Source organism: Rhincodon typus, chromosome 23 (genome assembly GCF_021869965.1).
Source record: "Rhincodon typus isolate 14 chromosome 23, sRhiTyp1.1, whole genome shotgun sequence".
In the NCBI taxonomy this organism is placed as follows: Eukaryota; Metazoa; Chordata; class Chondrichthyes; order Orectolobiformes; family Rhincodontidae; genus Rhincodon; species Rhincodon typus.
In genome coordinates, this window is record NC_063354.1 from 4,871,383 (window position 1) to 4,889,428 (window position 18,046).

Genomic DNA, 18,046 nt, shown 5'->3' on the forward strand with positions numbered 1-18,046 from the left:
CAGGTACAATGCCCAAACTGAACAGAATATTTCAGAGTCCAATCCTGTTCCAATCAGACAGTCACATGTCAACTTTCCAGCAGAGATCACTGATTAGTGCTCAAGAGCAGAAATCCTGACTGAGTTCTTCCTCCTTAACTCAAGGGTCCCAAAGTTATTGAGAACATTCCATCATATAATGGCCTAACAATGAAGGCAATCATATAGGCTCAACTTATATTTTTCTGAACTTGGATGTTTTTCATATTAAAAGCTTCTCTTTTTCTGAAACAAACTATCTGCTCTTGTCAAATGCAAAAAGCAGTATTTAATAAACACAGCTGTAAATTGAACGACATGGTAACATCTTCAGACTCTGAATTAACAACAAAACCTGACTTTCCAACGGTGTGACTAAGAAATTAGTTTTTATGGTGAGTGTTTAATTTTTAATAACTCATGGTTACAGTCAGGGAATTTTCACCAAATCAATTAGTCACCGATACTGAATATAAAAGAAAATATTTTTTGATGGGGCCATATAATTATTATTTTCAGCAATTAAGTTTTAACAATTATTTCAAGTATGAACATTCCTTTTGACTGAAATTTAAGATATCCTTGATCTCCATTACAAGGATTCCTTCTTCTATAAGAATTCAATACTACTGTAACTACAATTACCATTAAAAAGTGAATGAGGTGGGATGCAGTGCTGAACCTTTCGTTTGACCTTTTTTGGTCTTTGACTTCTGGCCACGAAAACATAAGCTTGATGCCACTGAAACAGGATACTGTCAAATAAGCTTTATTTGAACAATTAAACCTATTACATGAAGCATTACTTTCATCTGATCATAGGTGCCATGGTCTAAGTTTAACAGCGGCCAAGATATCAAGTGAATACACAGATAATTAAGGGCTTAGCAGACTATCTCCTGCATCCTTTCTTGCTCAATTGCATTTAATAATGGATACTTGTATGTTTCAGTGTCAGTCACACGAAAGCAACATTCTACAAGCCCCTCAAGTCCAACTGCCCCTTGTTTACACTCCCATCTGACAATGAAATACATCAAGTATTAAGCAGAAAAGGCAACTGCCAAAAACTCACAGGAAGCGGATGCCCTGTGGTAATCTTGAAAAGGCAAAGTTAGTATGATTACATTGTTAACTGCAGAAGGGGGGAATCATGCTCTTGCTTCAGCTGGAGACTGTAAAATGTGATAGAACCGAAACATGGATTTTCAAATGTTACCGTTTTTCTAGAACATCTTTCTTTGGCCAGTAGTGGACTCTCTATTTACACATCAATCCCAGTTTATATTTTGAAACAAAAGCTCCAGCATTACACAGCAATGATCATATTGCTGGATTCATCTGGTGAAAAATGTATCTTTAATTTTAAAACTAGCTTCTCTTATCATGACTACTTTAATAACCTGCAGCAGCCACTTTGTAAAATGGTGCCTCTGAATCCAAGGCATTGTTGCAGAGCTTAGTTCTCTTCCATCATGGTGCAATTAAGCACCCAGACGGGAAACAGCTCACTATATTTCCCTCCTAAATAACTAACTTTAATCATGTTTGTTTCAAGATCTTCTGCAATATTATTTAAGAAAAATAGTATTCTTTCAAAAACAAAAGATATTTCAGAGGAAGCAGAAAGCATCAGCTTTACTAAGGAATGATAGTGACTATTTGGGAGATCATTTTATGCACCTTCTGACTTAAATTCACCATGAATGCTAATCCATGGCCAGCCATCTGTCTTCCCTTTAAGTACAAGTTTGAGGAACATCATCTGATCTTTCTATTCAATACTTGTCAATCATCTGGCTTCAGTAGGGACTTTGATACTTCCAGGTCCTAGCTATAGCCTGTATATTCATTTTGGCAGGGTGTTGTGAGACGTATACATGAGGCTTGGAATGGTTATGGGGGACAAGGGGTGTGGGGAGTGGGGAGTGGGGAATGAAGGTGGTTTAAGGTAGAAAAGGAATATTTGACGTTATGTCAAACACCATGCTACAAGGTGAGCATGGTGTCATCAACCTGTTTTTCTCTGTCAAGTCTCCTGACTGTTGGTATCTGTTCTACTGGTATTCCATGCTTGTGTCGCTTCGTTTCTTACCTACCATCCTCTGTATTATTCACACACGCATACTTCCTTTAATTTATTTTAATTTGCTTCCAAATGACTCATTAGGATCAGTTCAGAGAAGGTTTAGTCACTAGGTTGATTCCTCGGATGGAGGCGTTGTCTTGTGAGGAAAAATTGAGGTGGTTAGTTCCGTATCCATCGAGTTTAGATGAAAGGTGATCTCATCGAAACGTAAGATTTCAAGGTTTGAGGGGCTTGGCCAGGTGGATACTGACAGGATTTTTCCTCTTATGGAGTAATCTAAAATTAAGAGGCAGAGTTCAAAAATTAGAGGTCTTCCATTTAAAACTGAGACAAGGAGGAATTTCTTCACTCAGAGGGTCATGAATCTTTGGAATTCTCTTCCACAGACAGCAGTAGAAACTGGATCAATGAATATATTCAAAGCCAAGTTAGACAGATTTTTGATTCACAAAAAATTCTGGGTTATGGGCAATATACAGAAAAGTGGAGTTAAGGTCACAATCAGATCAGCCCATGATTTATTGACTGACAGGGCAGGCGAGTAAGGTGCAAGAGAGGGTAGCAGGAAGTGCTAAGTGCTTACCACTGGTTGAGGGGCAGAGTGCAGGTGTCAGGTCTGGGTATGCATGAGTCAAATCTCAATAAATTCAAGGATCTTTATTCTCGTGCACAAATATGAAATAGCATTTCATTAATGCTACTCCATTCACACTGATTTTGTGCATCAACAACTTGGATTTTCTTTCATGAAGGCAATAAAGTTAGTCTGGACAACAATCTAATCTACAGTGAGTGGATGCTCTTTCATCTTAAAGCATTCCCTGAACTCCGCAGTGTTTAATTATTAAATCCTAAGCAGCGCAGTGGAATCATTCTGCTTTTGATGGGTCTAAATTCAGGCATACTGACAGGAAATGTTTAATCCTTGCTTAGTTTAAATAAGGCATGACAAGTGCTGCATGCTAATTTTTTTCCAATACTATGCTCTTTGAATCATGCAACAAAGTTTGCATCTTTACTTTCTTGACTAATCAACTTCCACTTTACAAAATATCCACAAAAATACAGAAATCAAAAGTCACTGATTAGTTATTCAAACTAACAAAATAATTTGAATTACATATACAGTTTACTATTCCATGTCAGATCAATCAACATAGATCACAGGGCACCTTAATCGACTTATGAAAGGGAAGAAAACACTTAACACAGCGAGTGATGGCAGTGATTTCACTTCAGGCTCATCATATCTGTCATTACTGTCAGCACCCAAGTTCCAAATGTGCTCTTTACACAAAAAATTATTAAATTAGTCAGCAATGATTCATTGATATCATTGATATCATTCTCTATCCAATGTTGAATTTCCCAATGTTTCTCCCTCCAATTCATAATTTGTGGATTCTCCTTCATTCATTATATTTTCCAACTTTAAGAAATCATTCATTTCAAAATTATGGAACTTTAAAAGATAATGCTTTCTTTTATTTTACCAAGGCTTCTTTATATTGCAATGTTGTGAGGGAACCCATATTGCAAATTTGGAAGCTACTATTATGTGAGGATTAGGAAAAGGGAGATGGCCACAGCATTCTCCCCGCTTCCCCACCCCAAGTCAGATCCCAGATTAATATATGGCTCCATCGATCATTTATTTTTGACTTTGACAAGGTGGTCTTCCACTGAAACACAAACGTGCAATGCTGCAGATTTGGTTTTAACAATAAAACAAAAGTTCATTACACAAAAGAAATGAGGATAGAATAGAATAAACCAAACTATTTACAGATAACACAGCTTTAAAGATTTTGAAACATATACAACATATGTTGCAGTCTATTAATCTCAACAGCACCCTTTACGTTACTCAGAGGGACTTCTCTCCTCTATCACATATAGGGTTTGACTTAACAGATACGTAAATCCCCAGTCCTGAGAATCTGATAGCTTCTTCCTTGAGCCTTCATATAAGTGAGCATGGCCTTTCTCAGTTTCAAATAACCCCTTCACAGTTTGAAGCAAACACTGCTGTTCTGGAACTTCAAAACTAATCTCATTATATGAAGGAGACATATTTCTTAACTATTCTAATCTATTTCTCAGCTTTAAATGCAACTGTTTCACATGTCTAGCTTCCACCAAGACAACTGTAAAACTGCCATCAAAAAGGATTTCTTTAAGCTACGGGTGTTTCCCCAAGCTGAAAAGAATTCTACTCTGGAATGTTCTAACCGAAGCTTAAGCATTACATTGTTCACTTAGTTCGCTTGTAAAAATTCTCCCAAAAAAAACTATCACTCTCCAAGAAGTCTCTCTCGTGCCGAATTTAAAATAAATCATCATGGCTATAGAAGTACTTACAAGTTAATCATTAGACCCCTTCATACACACAGAGACAAAAACCCATATGCTACTACTGCAAAATCCAAACTCAAAAATAAATTACATTAAAATATATATAAATCATACACTTTACGTCCCATGTGTTGACATGTGTTTAAATTGTGCGCCCACACCCACAACTCCTAATATCCACAATTTCTAAGAACACCACTCTATTTTGAAGCTTTCTACGCTTCTGTGACAGTGCTAATGAATGTTATAGTGTTAATGGAATCACACAGGAAGCTTTAGAACCATAACTATATTGCTGCAGCGTTATCGTATTAACTTTATCATTGAATAATGGCAAATGTTTCCATATTAAATGTACTGTTAATGAAACATTAAGAAAAAAATAATTAAGTTGGCAAAGTTACTTACAGTGGTCTTAGTCTGAGCGGAATATTCTGTCTCCATTTTACTAAGGCGTGAGTTGGTATTATTAAGGATTTCCTGAATATTCTCTGTGTGTTTCTTCTGTAGTTCAAACTTCTCTTGCTCTAGTTCTGCTACAATATTGTGTAACTGCAATATATATATATAGAAATATATCAATAGAGAACCTGGAAATAGTTATTAACTGAATCTGTCCTTCAAGCCTCTTCCGCCATTCAATGTGATCATGGCTGATCTGCAGCCTGAGTCCATATATCTAGCTTCTCACATATAAAATGAAAGACTTGTGCCAAGCACTGTACAGGATGAAATTGGTTTCTGCCTTATTCCTGTGTGATGCGTGGAAATTTTTCCAAGATGTTTAGGCTCATAGGAGAAGACGTTGCAAGATCTTTGCTTGAATGTGCTTAGGGCATCTAGCGAAAGCAAACACCACATGGACAAATCAGAAAGTGCACATATACAGGAACCCATCTAATTTTCTTAATTTTTATGTAAAGGAAACCTATATGTTGTCTTACAACTAGCCCCATTTCACCAGAAAGTACAGCATTTGACCATCTGGGAGATTGTAATCTTGTGCAATTTCATAACGTGCATTTCACATAATGCAGAATGATCATGCAGTAAAGATAATGCTCAAATAGTCTGATTTGGGTCAGAATGCTAATTTCCAGCTGAAATCAATCAAATAGGTGTCTACTGCCCTTTGTAGGCATTTTCTGGCAAGACTTCCCAGCTAGAAGGCTTCATAAAAAAAAATGGTCTAGCAAACCATTCAGGCAGCAGCATACTGGGTCATCATTGAAACCATACACCATTATTTGTAAAGCCGTATCCATTTCTCCAACAAGAGAGAATCTAACCTTCATCTCTTGTTATTCAAAGGCATTATCGTCACTGAATACCTCACTATCAACAACCTGGGAGATTATCAGTGGACCAAAAACTGAACTGGACTTGCTATATAAATATAGTCACTACAACATCAGATTCATGTCCTAAGTGCCCAAAGGCACAAATTAGGAGTGTGATGGAATACTCCACACTTGCCTGGATGACTGTATCTCTAACAGCACTCAAGAAGACTGACACTATCTGGAACAAAGCAGCCTATTCAATTGGCACCACATTCACAAGCATTCACTCCCTCCACCACTGTTGCTCATTAGCAGCAGTGAGTACTTTCTATAAGGTGCACTGCAGAAATTCACCAAGGCTCCTTAGACAGTATCTTCCAAACCCATGTCCACTACCATATAGAAGGATAAGGGCTGCATATACATGGGAACACCACCACTTCAAGTTCCCCTGCAAGTGACTCACCACATTGACTTGAAAATATATTGTTGTTCCTTCAGTTTCACTGGATCAAAATCTTGGAACACTCTCTTCTAGCGGTGTTGCATATCCATGTATAGCACTCAGACTGCAACGGTTCAACGCAGCAGCTCGGCACCACCTTTTCAAGGGTAACTGGGGCTGATCCTGCCAACAATGGCTACATCCATAATGGATTTAAAAAAGCCATGTTTAAAGGTCCCAGTATCACTTTTGACAGCTACTGAGAGAGGTTACAAGTTGAATGAGGGAGTAGAGTGCCACGTGAATTGGGGGTAGGGTGTGAGGTGAGTAAGGGAATAATTAGCCAAGTGAGTGGCTACAGGTTGCGGGGGCAGGTCAATTGAGAAGTATAGTTGGTGGGTAGAAAATTGAGGGACTGGGTTGGCTCGGGTGTCAGGGTAAATCGGCAGTGGGGGTGGGGGAGGAAATCAGTATTTGGATGGATACAGTCATTTTGGGGTGCATTTATAGCTAGCCAAGAATGAGAGAATGTTTTATCCTTCAATTATTTTTGGTAATTTATTAAGTGTGTCAGAATGCTCTGAAGAATCCAATTCGCATGCAAAGTTGAAGATTTTTCAGAGCTCCAGATTACTGCGTAGTCAGTTGTCTTGGTGGAGAGGAGGAATGTTGTCTTTCCTCAGGATTGGCAGATGAGACCACGGCACCAGACACCATCAGCCTGGTCAAAAGTTCCCATCCAGGTCAGTATCATTTTCCTGACTTCCGAGCAAATTTCAGGAAACAAAGGATCTTCAGCTATCTAAAGACCAGAAGATTAAGGTCTAATTTCAGTAGTAGACAGTAAGGTGACTGAGTGGGACACATGTTTGCTTACAGAAGAGACCAGTGACAAATTAATATGAACAAATGAATGGAAGTTTATATTGGGAACTGCAGATAGAGCAAGAAGAAAAAGAAAGCAACAAGCTCATGCATTTACTTAGCACCTTATTACATTTTTGGGATGTCTCCATGATATGGATTACTCTGAAGTATAGTCACTGTTGTTATGTACGCAAAGGAATTAAGCAGCCTATGCACAAAGTCCCATAAGGGAGCATCACACACACATCCCATGAACAAATAAATTTAGAAAATAAAGTGAGTGAACGAACACCATATAATCTAATTTGCTCAAACCACTCCATCGCTCCAATTTTTGATATCCACATTACCAGTAAAATCTTTCTTTTCTCTCATTCATGTCCTTCCACTGACATGGCCCCTGACTTTCCTCCTTCAAGTTCAAGGGTCCCTTGTTTGTTGCATGCAACTCTTCTCCCAGCAAAACTAATCGCTACTTCAGGAGCACCCTGAAGAACAAAGATATCTCCTAGATGTCTTTTCTTCTAAAGCCAATCTCTCCTATTCTACAACTGTAAGAAGCTTGCTGATTTCGGACAGCTGGATTGAGGTCAAGCCTTGAACCGACAACTTTCAATACCTTCTTTCATAACTTATTTCACACACTCTCCATGACAGCCACCTCCCCCTCCACTAATCCTGTTCCAAGTAAACTGCTGGATACCCAACTGCACTTCTTTGTTCCCATGGTAGCTGACATTGCAAACTGTTTCCTTTTCTTAAGTCCCATATCCCTTTGTCTTTTTTTTAAAACAATCCACTGCTTATAAGTTCCCTGCATCCTTGCAAATATCTATGTCCTCTCCATCCTTTCTAAACCAGTTAAACATGCTGGCACCTAACAAACTGTGCATATTTCCCATAATATCTTTCTTAATTTCTCTAATCAGGTTTCTGTTCTTGCTACGGAGCTTGAATGGTCTTAACTAAAGACATAAATGGCACTCTTAGTAACTGCAACCACAGCAAATCATCCCCATCTTCTTTGCTGCCTTCAGCATGGTTGACATACATAGGGTAATTAGACAAAGGTCTTCTCCCTGGGGTGGCGGAGTCCAAAACTAGAGGGCGTAGTTTTAAGATGAAAGGGGAAAGATTTACAAGGGACCAAAGGGACAATTTTTTCACACAGAGGGTGATGCTTGTATGGAATGAGCTGCCAGAGGAAGCGGTGAAGGCTAGTACGATTATAATATTTAAAATGCATCTCGATGGGTACATGAATATGAGGGTTTTAGAGGGATATGGGCCAAATGCTGGCAAATGGGGCTAGATTCATTTAAGAAATCTGATCGGTATGGACGAGTTGGACCGAAGGGTCTGTTTCTGTGCTGTACATCTCCGTGACACATAATCCTTCTCCAACATCTCTTCACTTTCTTCCAATTCATTAGGACCACATTTACTTTGTTCCACATACCTAAGTGATTCTGGCTATCTGTAGCTAAAATATGCAGACAAAACAAAATTAAGTTGGCAAATGGAGTATAATGTCGGCAAATGCGCAATTGTTCATTTTAGAAAGGATAACAAAAGAACAGAGTATTAACTAAATGGAGAAAAGCTGCAGAAAACTGCAACACAAAGGGACTTGAGGGTATTTGTACATGAGGCACAGAAACCTAGCACCAGATACAGCAGGTAATCAGGAAGGCTAATGAAATGTTGGCCCTTATTTCAAGGAGATTGGAGTATAAGAGTAGGAAAGTCTTACTGCAACCACACAAGGTCAACTGTACATTGTCTTATAAGCAAAAGTTAAACAGGTTGGGACTCCACTCATTGCAATTTAGATGAATGAGAAGTGATCTCATTGAAAATTATGGGATTCTTATGGGAATTGACAGGGTAAATATTGTCAGGATGTTTCACATTAGGGGAGTGTAGGACCAGCAGGCGGAGTCTCAAAATAAAGGGTGTTATTTAAGACTGAGATGGAGGGATTTCTTCTCTCAGAGGGTTGAGTGTCTTTGGAACTCCTTGCCACAGAGGGCTGTGGGGGCAGAGTCCTTGTGTGCATTTAAGGTTGAGATAAGATAGATTCTTCATCAGTAGAGGAAGCAAGGGTTATGAGGAAAGGGCAGGAAAGTGGGCATGAACAGTGTTGAATCAGCCGTGATCCTATTGAATGATGGAACAGGCTCAAGGGGCCAAATGGCCTACTTCTGTTCCTATTCCTATTTCTTATGGTCTTATTACCTACAATGGCTTTTCTTTCTATCTTTGTATAACTGCTACAAAGATTTCACAAAGATCTATCTTTCACACTCCACCCCTCCTCTTTCTCATCCACATATATATATGTTAATGTTCCCATTCTTTTTTTCCACCAACTGTTTTGACCACTCCTCTATGACTGTTGTCAGCCCACTTTCCACTAATTATTTGACAAGCCACAATTCAAAGCGACCATCCAAATACTGGTCACCAATTCCATCCACCTTTTTGGCTAGTTTCAGGTTAAATCAGATGGTTTGCCACTTTGGCATCACTTTTCAATTGTCTACACATCAGTTTATTCAAACTCTACTATTCCAACTTCCAATAAGTGCCCTTCACCCATCACTTGATCACCTTCACTGACTCCCAATTTTTCAAATCCTCTAACTTAAAATTTCCATCCACATTTCTGTCAAATTTCAGAGGGAAGAAATACCTGCAGAAGTTGTGGATTTGAACGGAGAAACCCACTTGCATTTTTCCCTTTGTATAAATATATCAAGCTAGAATTCACGGGTTATTTTACAGACATCACAAAACTGAGCACGTTTGGAAATTATCACAGCCTACATCAAGTGACACAGTCTCCCCCAATCACAGATCCAGAAACTTTACCCATAGATCTGAGGTAAAAATAATTTTTAAAAACACAGAGGTAACTGATTAGAATAGTACGGGGAAATCAACTCAAATCTTCAAATGTTTTAAACCCCTTACCTTTCTTTCCCAATCATTTTTTAAGGAATCAGCACTCTGCTCAGCCATCTTCTTCAACTCAATAATCTGCTTCTCTTTACTTTCTCGAATAATCTGTGATTCACGAACCAAACTCTGAACTGCAAAACATAGGAGTAAAGGATCGAATATATTAGTTAAAGCAATGCTGAAAGCAATGTACCCCAGAATTGACCTTTTAGATGCTGTATGAGTGCCTCTGGTCCCATTTTCTACTTGTGTTAATTTACCGGTATTACCAGTGAAACCCCCTCACTGAAAACTTACGGAAGCAACAGTTAATTAGTAATAGTTACTGTATCTATTATTCTGATAAGTTTTCCAATAAAGTTATTACTCTAAATTCCTATTTCTTTGAGTGTATTTTAACCAAAGTGTTTAAATAAATTGTGTTTTGTTTAACTTGGAGTAGTTTGACCAGTCTCATGACATCTGGAACAGGCACTTCACATTTACTTTTAAAAATAAGAAGAAAAGTTAGGGTCTAGGTTACCTTCTTAAAATATTTTGAGGGGGTCTGGTCTGGTCCGGTCTATAAGACTCTTCTTACCACATGGTGGAATACATTCTGGGCAGAAATTTACAGCAGCATTTTAACATGCATTCAATTTTTGTCAAATACCTGTGATGATATTTATTTCGATGCTGTGTTGTCTTTTAAGTAAAATTACCTTTTATTTTAAATTTGAATTTTAGGATTCAGCATCAACAATTGCTGTACCAAATGAGCACCACTCCTCATGTCCTAAGTAACCAAGTGCATTTATAATGAGCCCAAAGATTGAACAGATAACAAACTAAGGACAAAAAGCAGGTAGGACAGGCCGATCAAACTCCAATTCAGAGTTCAGCCCAACATTAACTACCTTTGACTTGCAATGATAGCCAGTTCGGCCACGAGACAGTCAGTCATGAGGTAACGGAAGACTCAGCCTGGTGAGGTACATCTCCCACCAGATCACCCATATCTTTCTTCAGCTGCAGGTGCTGAGGCTTTAAAAAAAGGGAGATGAGAGGAACAACAAGACAAAAAAAGGTTGGGAGATCCACCTGCTGTAAAGTTTGCTTTCAATCAGTTTGACAGTAGCACATGCCAAGCACTATTCCAAATTCTCATTACACGGCCATTGTTATAGTGAAATCATGTAAGTAATAATAACCAGGTATTGTGTGTGTAATATTCAGGTGTTCATCAGATTAAGAGCATATTAGAAGTTTCAGAGTCAGGCAATAAACCCATTCAAGTTTGGAGCCAGATCATAATGTATACACTCCTGTGAAGCACCTTTGGGTATTTAATACGTTAAACTCACAACATAAATGCATATTCTTTTCATTGCTATATAAACCAAAAATAGTCAATGAAGGCCACAGACAACTAGTTAAATTTTGTTTTGGGATTTCTACCCTTACATCACAAGCACAATACTGAAGTTTATTTCATGCCAAATGTCACTGTAATGAAGTGCAAAGATTAAAACCAAGGTTTATTGTGGGGTTCCAAAAATATGTTTACATGAGAAGAAATTAAATTTTTATATGAATCAAAGTTTTCGAAGATATAACTACGATCTGGTAGTACTCCAGCAAAGATTCAACTTTGTTAATCTTGCAAAAAAATTTAGAAATTTAGCCTTTCACTGAGGATCCTATCACTCATCAACAGGTTGAAGTTTGTTGATTAGCATTCACCAGCCAAATTTTTTTAAAAATCACAACTACAACAATAACATAATGCAAGAGATTCAATTAACATTGTAACATGATACTTTCATCCAGCAACACATAAAACAGAAGCAGAAGAGGAAATAAAAGTCATTTCCTGCTGGTTATTATTAGTTTGACAATCAGGCTAACTGTTAATCTACAGAACTTCCAGCAATAGCTTTGTCGTAAATGATTTCAGATTGGGGTAGTTTAGACAACTCTCTCTCCCCAGCAGCTCCCTCAGCAACCCATACAAACACCTACAAGAGGAACTCAGTGGCTGTAAAAATTCTAGAGCAGGACAATACAGCTCTGCCTTGGCGAACAGTAATACTAAATTATATAATGGGTGCAAGAATGCGATTCAAAATTAAAAGTAAAAACAAAACGACAAAGAAACTGTTTAATACCACCTGAATGTACAGCTGACTACTTCCCCAGAAAAATCATAGGATTCACGTAGAAAAGGGGACTGAGGAGCCATTCCTTTATGGCCAGACAGCCTCCGTCAGAACTGTCAATCTGACATTTTAAAATATTAATTCTCAAGCTTTGACAGTCTGTTTGTAAGAAACATCCTTCCCTGCATTTTCACTCATGCATAAAAATTCCAACTCAGGGTTTAGAAATGCTGCAAAAAGAGCATAATATTATGGCAGCAGCAACTTTGACTTTGGATTACCTCTCTTTTCCAGCTTCTTATTCACCTCTTCTGCTTCCTTTTGCTTGTTTCTATACAGTGTCTTTAGCTCCTCAATCTCATTATTCTTCCGATCCAAAATCTGGAACAAGATTTTTAAAAATCTGAAAATTTAGTACAACACTGTTTTAAAAGTAGATTTCCACCTCCAATATATATCTAATAGATACAATTCAGTCTTTTAAAAAAATTAAATAATTTAGAAATGTAGCTTTAAAATATAAAAAATTCTTTGAAAATAGCACTGATAGAAGTGGTTTGGGCACTAGCACATTGATAGATGTGGTTTGGATATTAATTTTAGTAGCATTATAAATAGGGGGTCAATCCAGCCAAAGACGCAAATGTCACGATAAATAATAACCAGCTGCTCAAATCAACTTTATTCAACCATTGGTATTTTTTTTAAAAAGAGCAATATTGCATACGGCATGCAGAAAAACACATCACCAGATGCTACAAAGTTTGAGCAAAAATCATAATTGAAAAGTGATTGAGCCAGTTTATTATTTTGAAGTCATGACACCAAAGAGAGCATGTGCACAAATGACCTCGGGTTTGAATTCAAATCCTTCACTTCCAATGAAGGGGTTGGTCACAAGTACTCTCCAAACCTTAGAATCACAGAATCCCTACAAGGTGGAAGCAGGCCATTCGGCCATCGAGTTCACATCGATCCTCTGACGAGCATCCCATCCAGACCTACTACCCCTAACCCTATCCCTGTAACCCTGCATTTCCTATGGCCAATCCACCTAATGTGCACATCTTTGTGGACTATGGGATGAAACCAGAACACCCGGAGGAAACCCACACAGACATGGGGAGAACGTTCAAGCTCCACACAGACAGTTGCCCGGGGTGAAATTGAACCTGGAACCCTGGCGCTATGATGCAGCAGTGCTAACCAATAAGCCACCGTGCCACCCCATCTCCATTAAAACCCATTCCTAGATCAAATATTCAATGTTGACTGTTTGACCAAGAAACTGCTCATTGAAAGTCAAACAGTTGTATTTATAAGTCTTGAAAAGCAACACCATGGCAAAGAGCAAACACGACCAAGAAAATAAAAATACTGCAGTAATCTATTGACTTTTTTTAACCATTAAAGTAAATTAGGTTAGGTAATCTATTATAATAATTAGTAGTCAATTAGTCTTAGCTGATTAATCTATCATACAAACTGAACAAAGGCTTATATGTAAAAACTTACAATATACCTCTTAAAGGATCTTGTTTCACAGCAAGCTATAAGGTCTGGGTTCAAGTCCCACCTGCTCCAGAGAGGTGTCATAATAAACATAGAATTTCAACAACAATCTGCATTTATTGAGTGGATTTAAAATGTACTGAACCAAGTCAAAACTCCAGTTTATTTAATTTGCATGCTCATTTGCAATCTGACACTTTCTTCCCACTTGAAACAAGCTTGCTACTGGAAGATCATTAATGTTTTTTTCACCAGTATCCAGTTTAAATGCTCAGTGACAATTGTGGATAAATACAGTTAATGCAAAAATGTTACAAGGTGACAGAGTCAACTTGATTGTCAAGAGAATGTTGATTGCAATTAATCATGTATGTAGTAAATGTAGCTTTGTCTCAAAATTTAAGTATATTGTAGTTATTTTAATTAACTTATTCAGACATAAGAGTCTTACAGCATGGAAACAGACCCTTCAATCCAACTGGTCGGCAGCAACCAGACATCCCAATCTGACCTAGACCCATTTGCCCCTCTAAATGTTTCCTATTCATGTACCTATCCACATGCTTTTTAAATGTTGAATTGTAACCGCCTCCACCACTTCCTCTGGCAGTTTGCTCCATACACGCACCACCCTCTGCATGAAAAGGTTACCCCTCAGGCCCTCTTTAAATCTTTCCCCTCTCATCTATGTCCTCTAGTTTTGGACTCCCATACCTGAGGAAAAAGACCTCGGCTATTCACCCTTTCCATGCTCCTCATGACTTTATAAACCTTTAAAAGGCCACCCTTCAGTCTCCAATGTTCCAGGGGAAACAAGCCCCAGTCTATTCAGCCTCTCCCTATTCAGCTCAAACCCTCCAGTCTCGGCAACATCCTTGTAAATGTTTTAAACATTTAAAAGACATCTGAGTGGTTAACTTAAATGTCTTTCGAGCTTCTTGCTACATTGTAAACAGAACACATTAATGAGTTTGTCTCTGAAATCAATTCCAATAAGCTGCTTTTGCTAACACCTGTGAACATGCGTAATATTCTGAAGATCACATTTGGTAAGTTTGAGAAATGATTTTGGGATTGCACAGTATGACAGCATGCAGAGATAGTAGGAACTGCAGATGCTGGAGAATCTGAGATAACAAGGTGTAGAGCTGGATAAACACAGCAGGCCAAGCAGCATCAGAGGAGCAGGGAGCTGGATAAACACAGCAGGCCAAGCAGCATCAGAGGAGCAGGAAGGCTGACATCAGCTCTACACCTTGTTATCTCAGATTCTCCAGCATCTGCAGTTCCTACTATCTTTGAAACAATTTTAACCCCACTGCAAAGCCTCTTCTAAGGATGCCTACCCTGAAGAAGTTACCCTCCTCCCTCCGGAAAAACCTCAGTGGATCTCTCTCCCCACTGCAACTCTCGTAATCTCTTCGAGCTTGAAAGTGCTCGACCACGTCCTGAAGCAAACCAGGTACTACAGCCACACCATCTTTCTTAGTACCTGCCTACGGAACCAGATCATCCCCAGTGGACTACAGTCCACATTCAGGCTTCCCAATTTGGCCCCAGCCGTGACAATGTCTACATTCAGAACATATCCCACTTCCTACAGACAAAGGGGGTGGCCATGGGTACCCACATGGGCCCAAGCTATGCCTGCCTCTTTGTAGGTTACGTGGAACAATCCCTCTTCCGTACCTACACTAGCCCTAAACCCCACCTCTTCCTCCGTTACATTGATGACTGTATCGGCGCCGCCTCGTGCTCCCACAAGGAGCTCGAACAGTTCATCCACTTCACCAACACCTTCCACCCCAACCTTAAGTTCACCTGGACCATCTCTAATACCTCTCTCTCCTTCCTGGACCCCTCTGTCTCCATCTCCGGCAACCACCTAGAAACCAATATCCATTTCAAGCCCACCGACTCCCACAGCTACCTAGAATACACCTCCTCCCACCCACCTTCCTGCAAAAATGCCATCCCCTATTCCCAATTCCTTCGCCTCCGCCGTATCTGCTCCCGAGATGAGGCATTCCACTCCCGTACATCTCAGATGTCCTCGTTTTTAAAGGACTGCAACTTCCCCCCCGTCAGTGGTCGAGAACGCCCTCCACTGTGTCTCCCGCATTTCCCGCAACTCATCCCTCACACCCCCTACCCGCAATAACAACCAAAACAGAATCCCCCTCATCCTCATGTACCACCCCACCAACCTCCGGATCCAACGCATCATCCTCCGATATTTCCGCCATCTGCAATCCGACCCCACCACCAAAGATATTTTTCCCTCCCCAACCTTATCTGCTTTCCGGAGGGACCACTCTCTCCATGTCCGCTCCACACTCCCCTCCAGCCCCACCTCACCCGGCACTTTTCCCTGCAACCACAGGAAGTGCTACACCTGCCTCTACACCTCCCCCCTCACCCCCATCCCAGGCCCCAAGAAGACTTTCCACATCAAGCAGATGTTCACCTGCACATCTGCTAATGTGGTATACTGCATCCGCTGTTCCCGTTGTGGCCTCCTCTACATCCGGGAAACCAAGCGGAGGCTTGGGGACCGCTTTGCAGAACACCTACGCTTGGTTCGCAATAAACAACCGCACCTCCCAGTTGCGAACCATTTCAACTCCCCCTCCCGTTCCGTCCATCCTGAGCCTCCTGCAGTGCCACAACGATGCCACCCAAAGGTTGCAGGAGCAGCAATTCATATTCTGCTTGGGAACCTGCAGCCCAATGGTATCAATGTGGACTTCACAAGCTTCAAAATCTCCCCTCCCCCTACCGCATCCCAAAACCAGCCCAGCTCGTCCCCGCCTCCCTAACCTGTCCTTCTTCCCACCTATCCCCTCCTCCCACCTCAAGCACCACCCCCCCCACCAACCTACTAACCTCATCCCGCCCCCTTGACCTGTCCGTCCTCTCCAGACTGATCTATCCCCTCCCTACCTCCCCACCTACACTCACCTTTACTGGCTCCATCCCCGCCTCTTTGACCTGTCCGTCTCTTCTCCACCTATCTTCTCCTCTATCCATCTTCTATCCGCCTCCCCCTCTCTCCCTATTTATTTCAGAACCCCCTTCCCCTCCCCCATTTCTGAAGAAGGGTCTAGGCCCGAAACGTCAGCCCTCCTGCTCCTCTGATGCTGTTTGGCCTGCTGTGTTCATCCAGCTCTACACCTTGTTATGACAGCATGCAGTAGTTGTTTTACTTTCACGGGATCATGGTGTGATGTATGTAGTTGGGAGGTTAGCCCTTTAAGAGAGCTGGTCAGGTGATTTGCAAGGCATGGAGCCAGGAAAGTATGAGCAAATAACTTGTTCCTTTCAGAGTTTTACCTGTGCCTCCCTTGTGTATAATTCCTGATTCCCAGCGAATTACAAACTTAACACATGGTCTAACTTTTCAGGGCACCTGTCCACTAAGGCCACATGCCACTGGAGAAAAAAATCTTCATTAATATTGTGTGGAACTTAACACTTTAACTATGTTGGTGGCCTCGAGTGCCAAAATGTTTTATAGGCGCATCGGTACTCAGCACTGGCATTCCCACTGGACTGACAAAGTGCGCCAAGGCATCAGAAATTGCAAATTTGTACACTTCCAAAATGTTTTCTTTTCCAAAGGGAATAATGCAGGCAGTAACATCAGCCAGGAGTTAAATGAGGAGAAGTTCTTTGCATTTGGCTGGCTTTTCCTTAGTAAATATTCTGCCTTTGATCAATCACTAAAAAGTAGTTTTGTATCTAATTTACACCATCCATATATTTGGAAGAAAAGATATTGTGGTAAGTTTGCCACTTTTGCATATATATTATGCAGAAAATAACATAGGTGTACTTTAAAGGTACAAGAGTTTTTAATATCTCATTGTACCTCGTGTACATCTGAGTAATTAACTGGCCTTCAGTGTGACTATTGCAGCTGGTCACGGACAGTTTCATTAAGAGTTGCTGGAATCCCACATTACAAACCACTTTGTACATGGCTCCAAAGCAGTTGGCTCCTGAGCAGCAGGCAAATCAGACAGCAATAACTCCAAAGTAAACTTGACAGATTTATTGAGCTTAGCCACTGGTTTTTACTGCACTTTCTTGACATCCTGCCTTACCAAATCTAGTAAGTTAATTTTTCTTGTTGTTTCCAGTTGCACAGAACATTATGCCTTCCAAGGCATTAGCATTTCATTTGTCAATATAGAAGTGACGAAATTTAGAGCGTGAATGAATTTCCTCCAAGGTTTAAAAAAAAGCCTGTATTTACATGAAGTGGTAATGAAGTTGGCAAGTAAGATTTCAGAAACTCACTCCACATCAACCAAAAATTCAAGTTTGGAACATTGCAGACAGCTGTATACTGACAAGTTCATTTCATTTCCAA

At 40.0% G+C, this 18,046-nt stretch overlaps 1 protein-coding gene across 4 annotated transcripts in view; it reads right to left on the reverse strand.

Moving 5' to 3' along the window:
- Nucleotides 1-18,046, reverse strand: part of cep112 (centrosomal protein 112) — a 220,338-nt gene that overhangs the window by 55,776 nt on the left and 146,516 nt on the right. For all 4 annotated transcript variants that reach the window (XM_048610810.1, XM_048610811.1, XM_048610808.1 and 1 more), the window contains 3 exons: nt 12,441-12,540; nt 10,034-10,152; nt 4,871-5,014 (listed from right to left, as the gene is read on the reverse strand). In XM_048610810.1, coding sequence (XP_048466767.1) covers nt 4,871-5,014; nt 10,034-10,152; nt 12,441-12,540 — 363 coding nt within the window. The remainder of the gene's footprint in view (nt 1-4,870; nt 5,015-10,033; nt 10,153-12,440; nt 12,541-18,046) is intronic.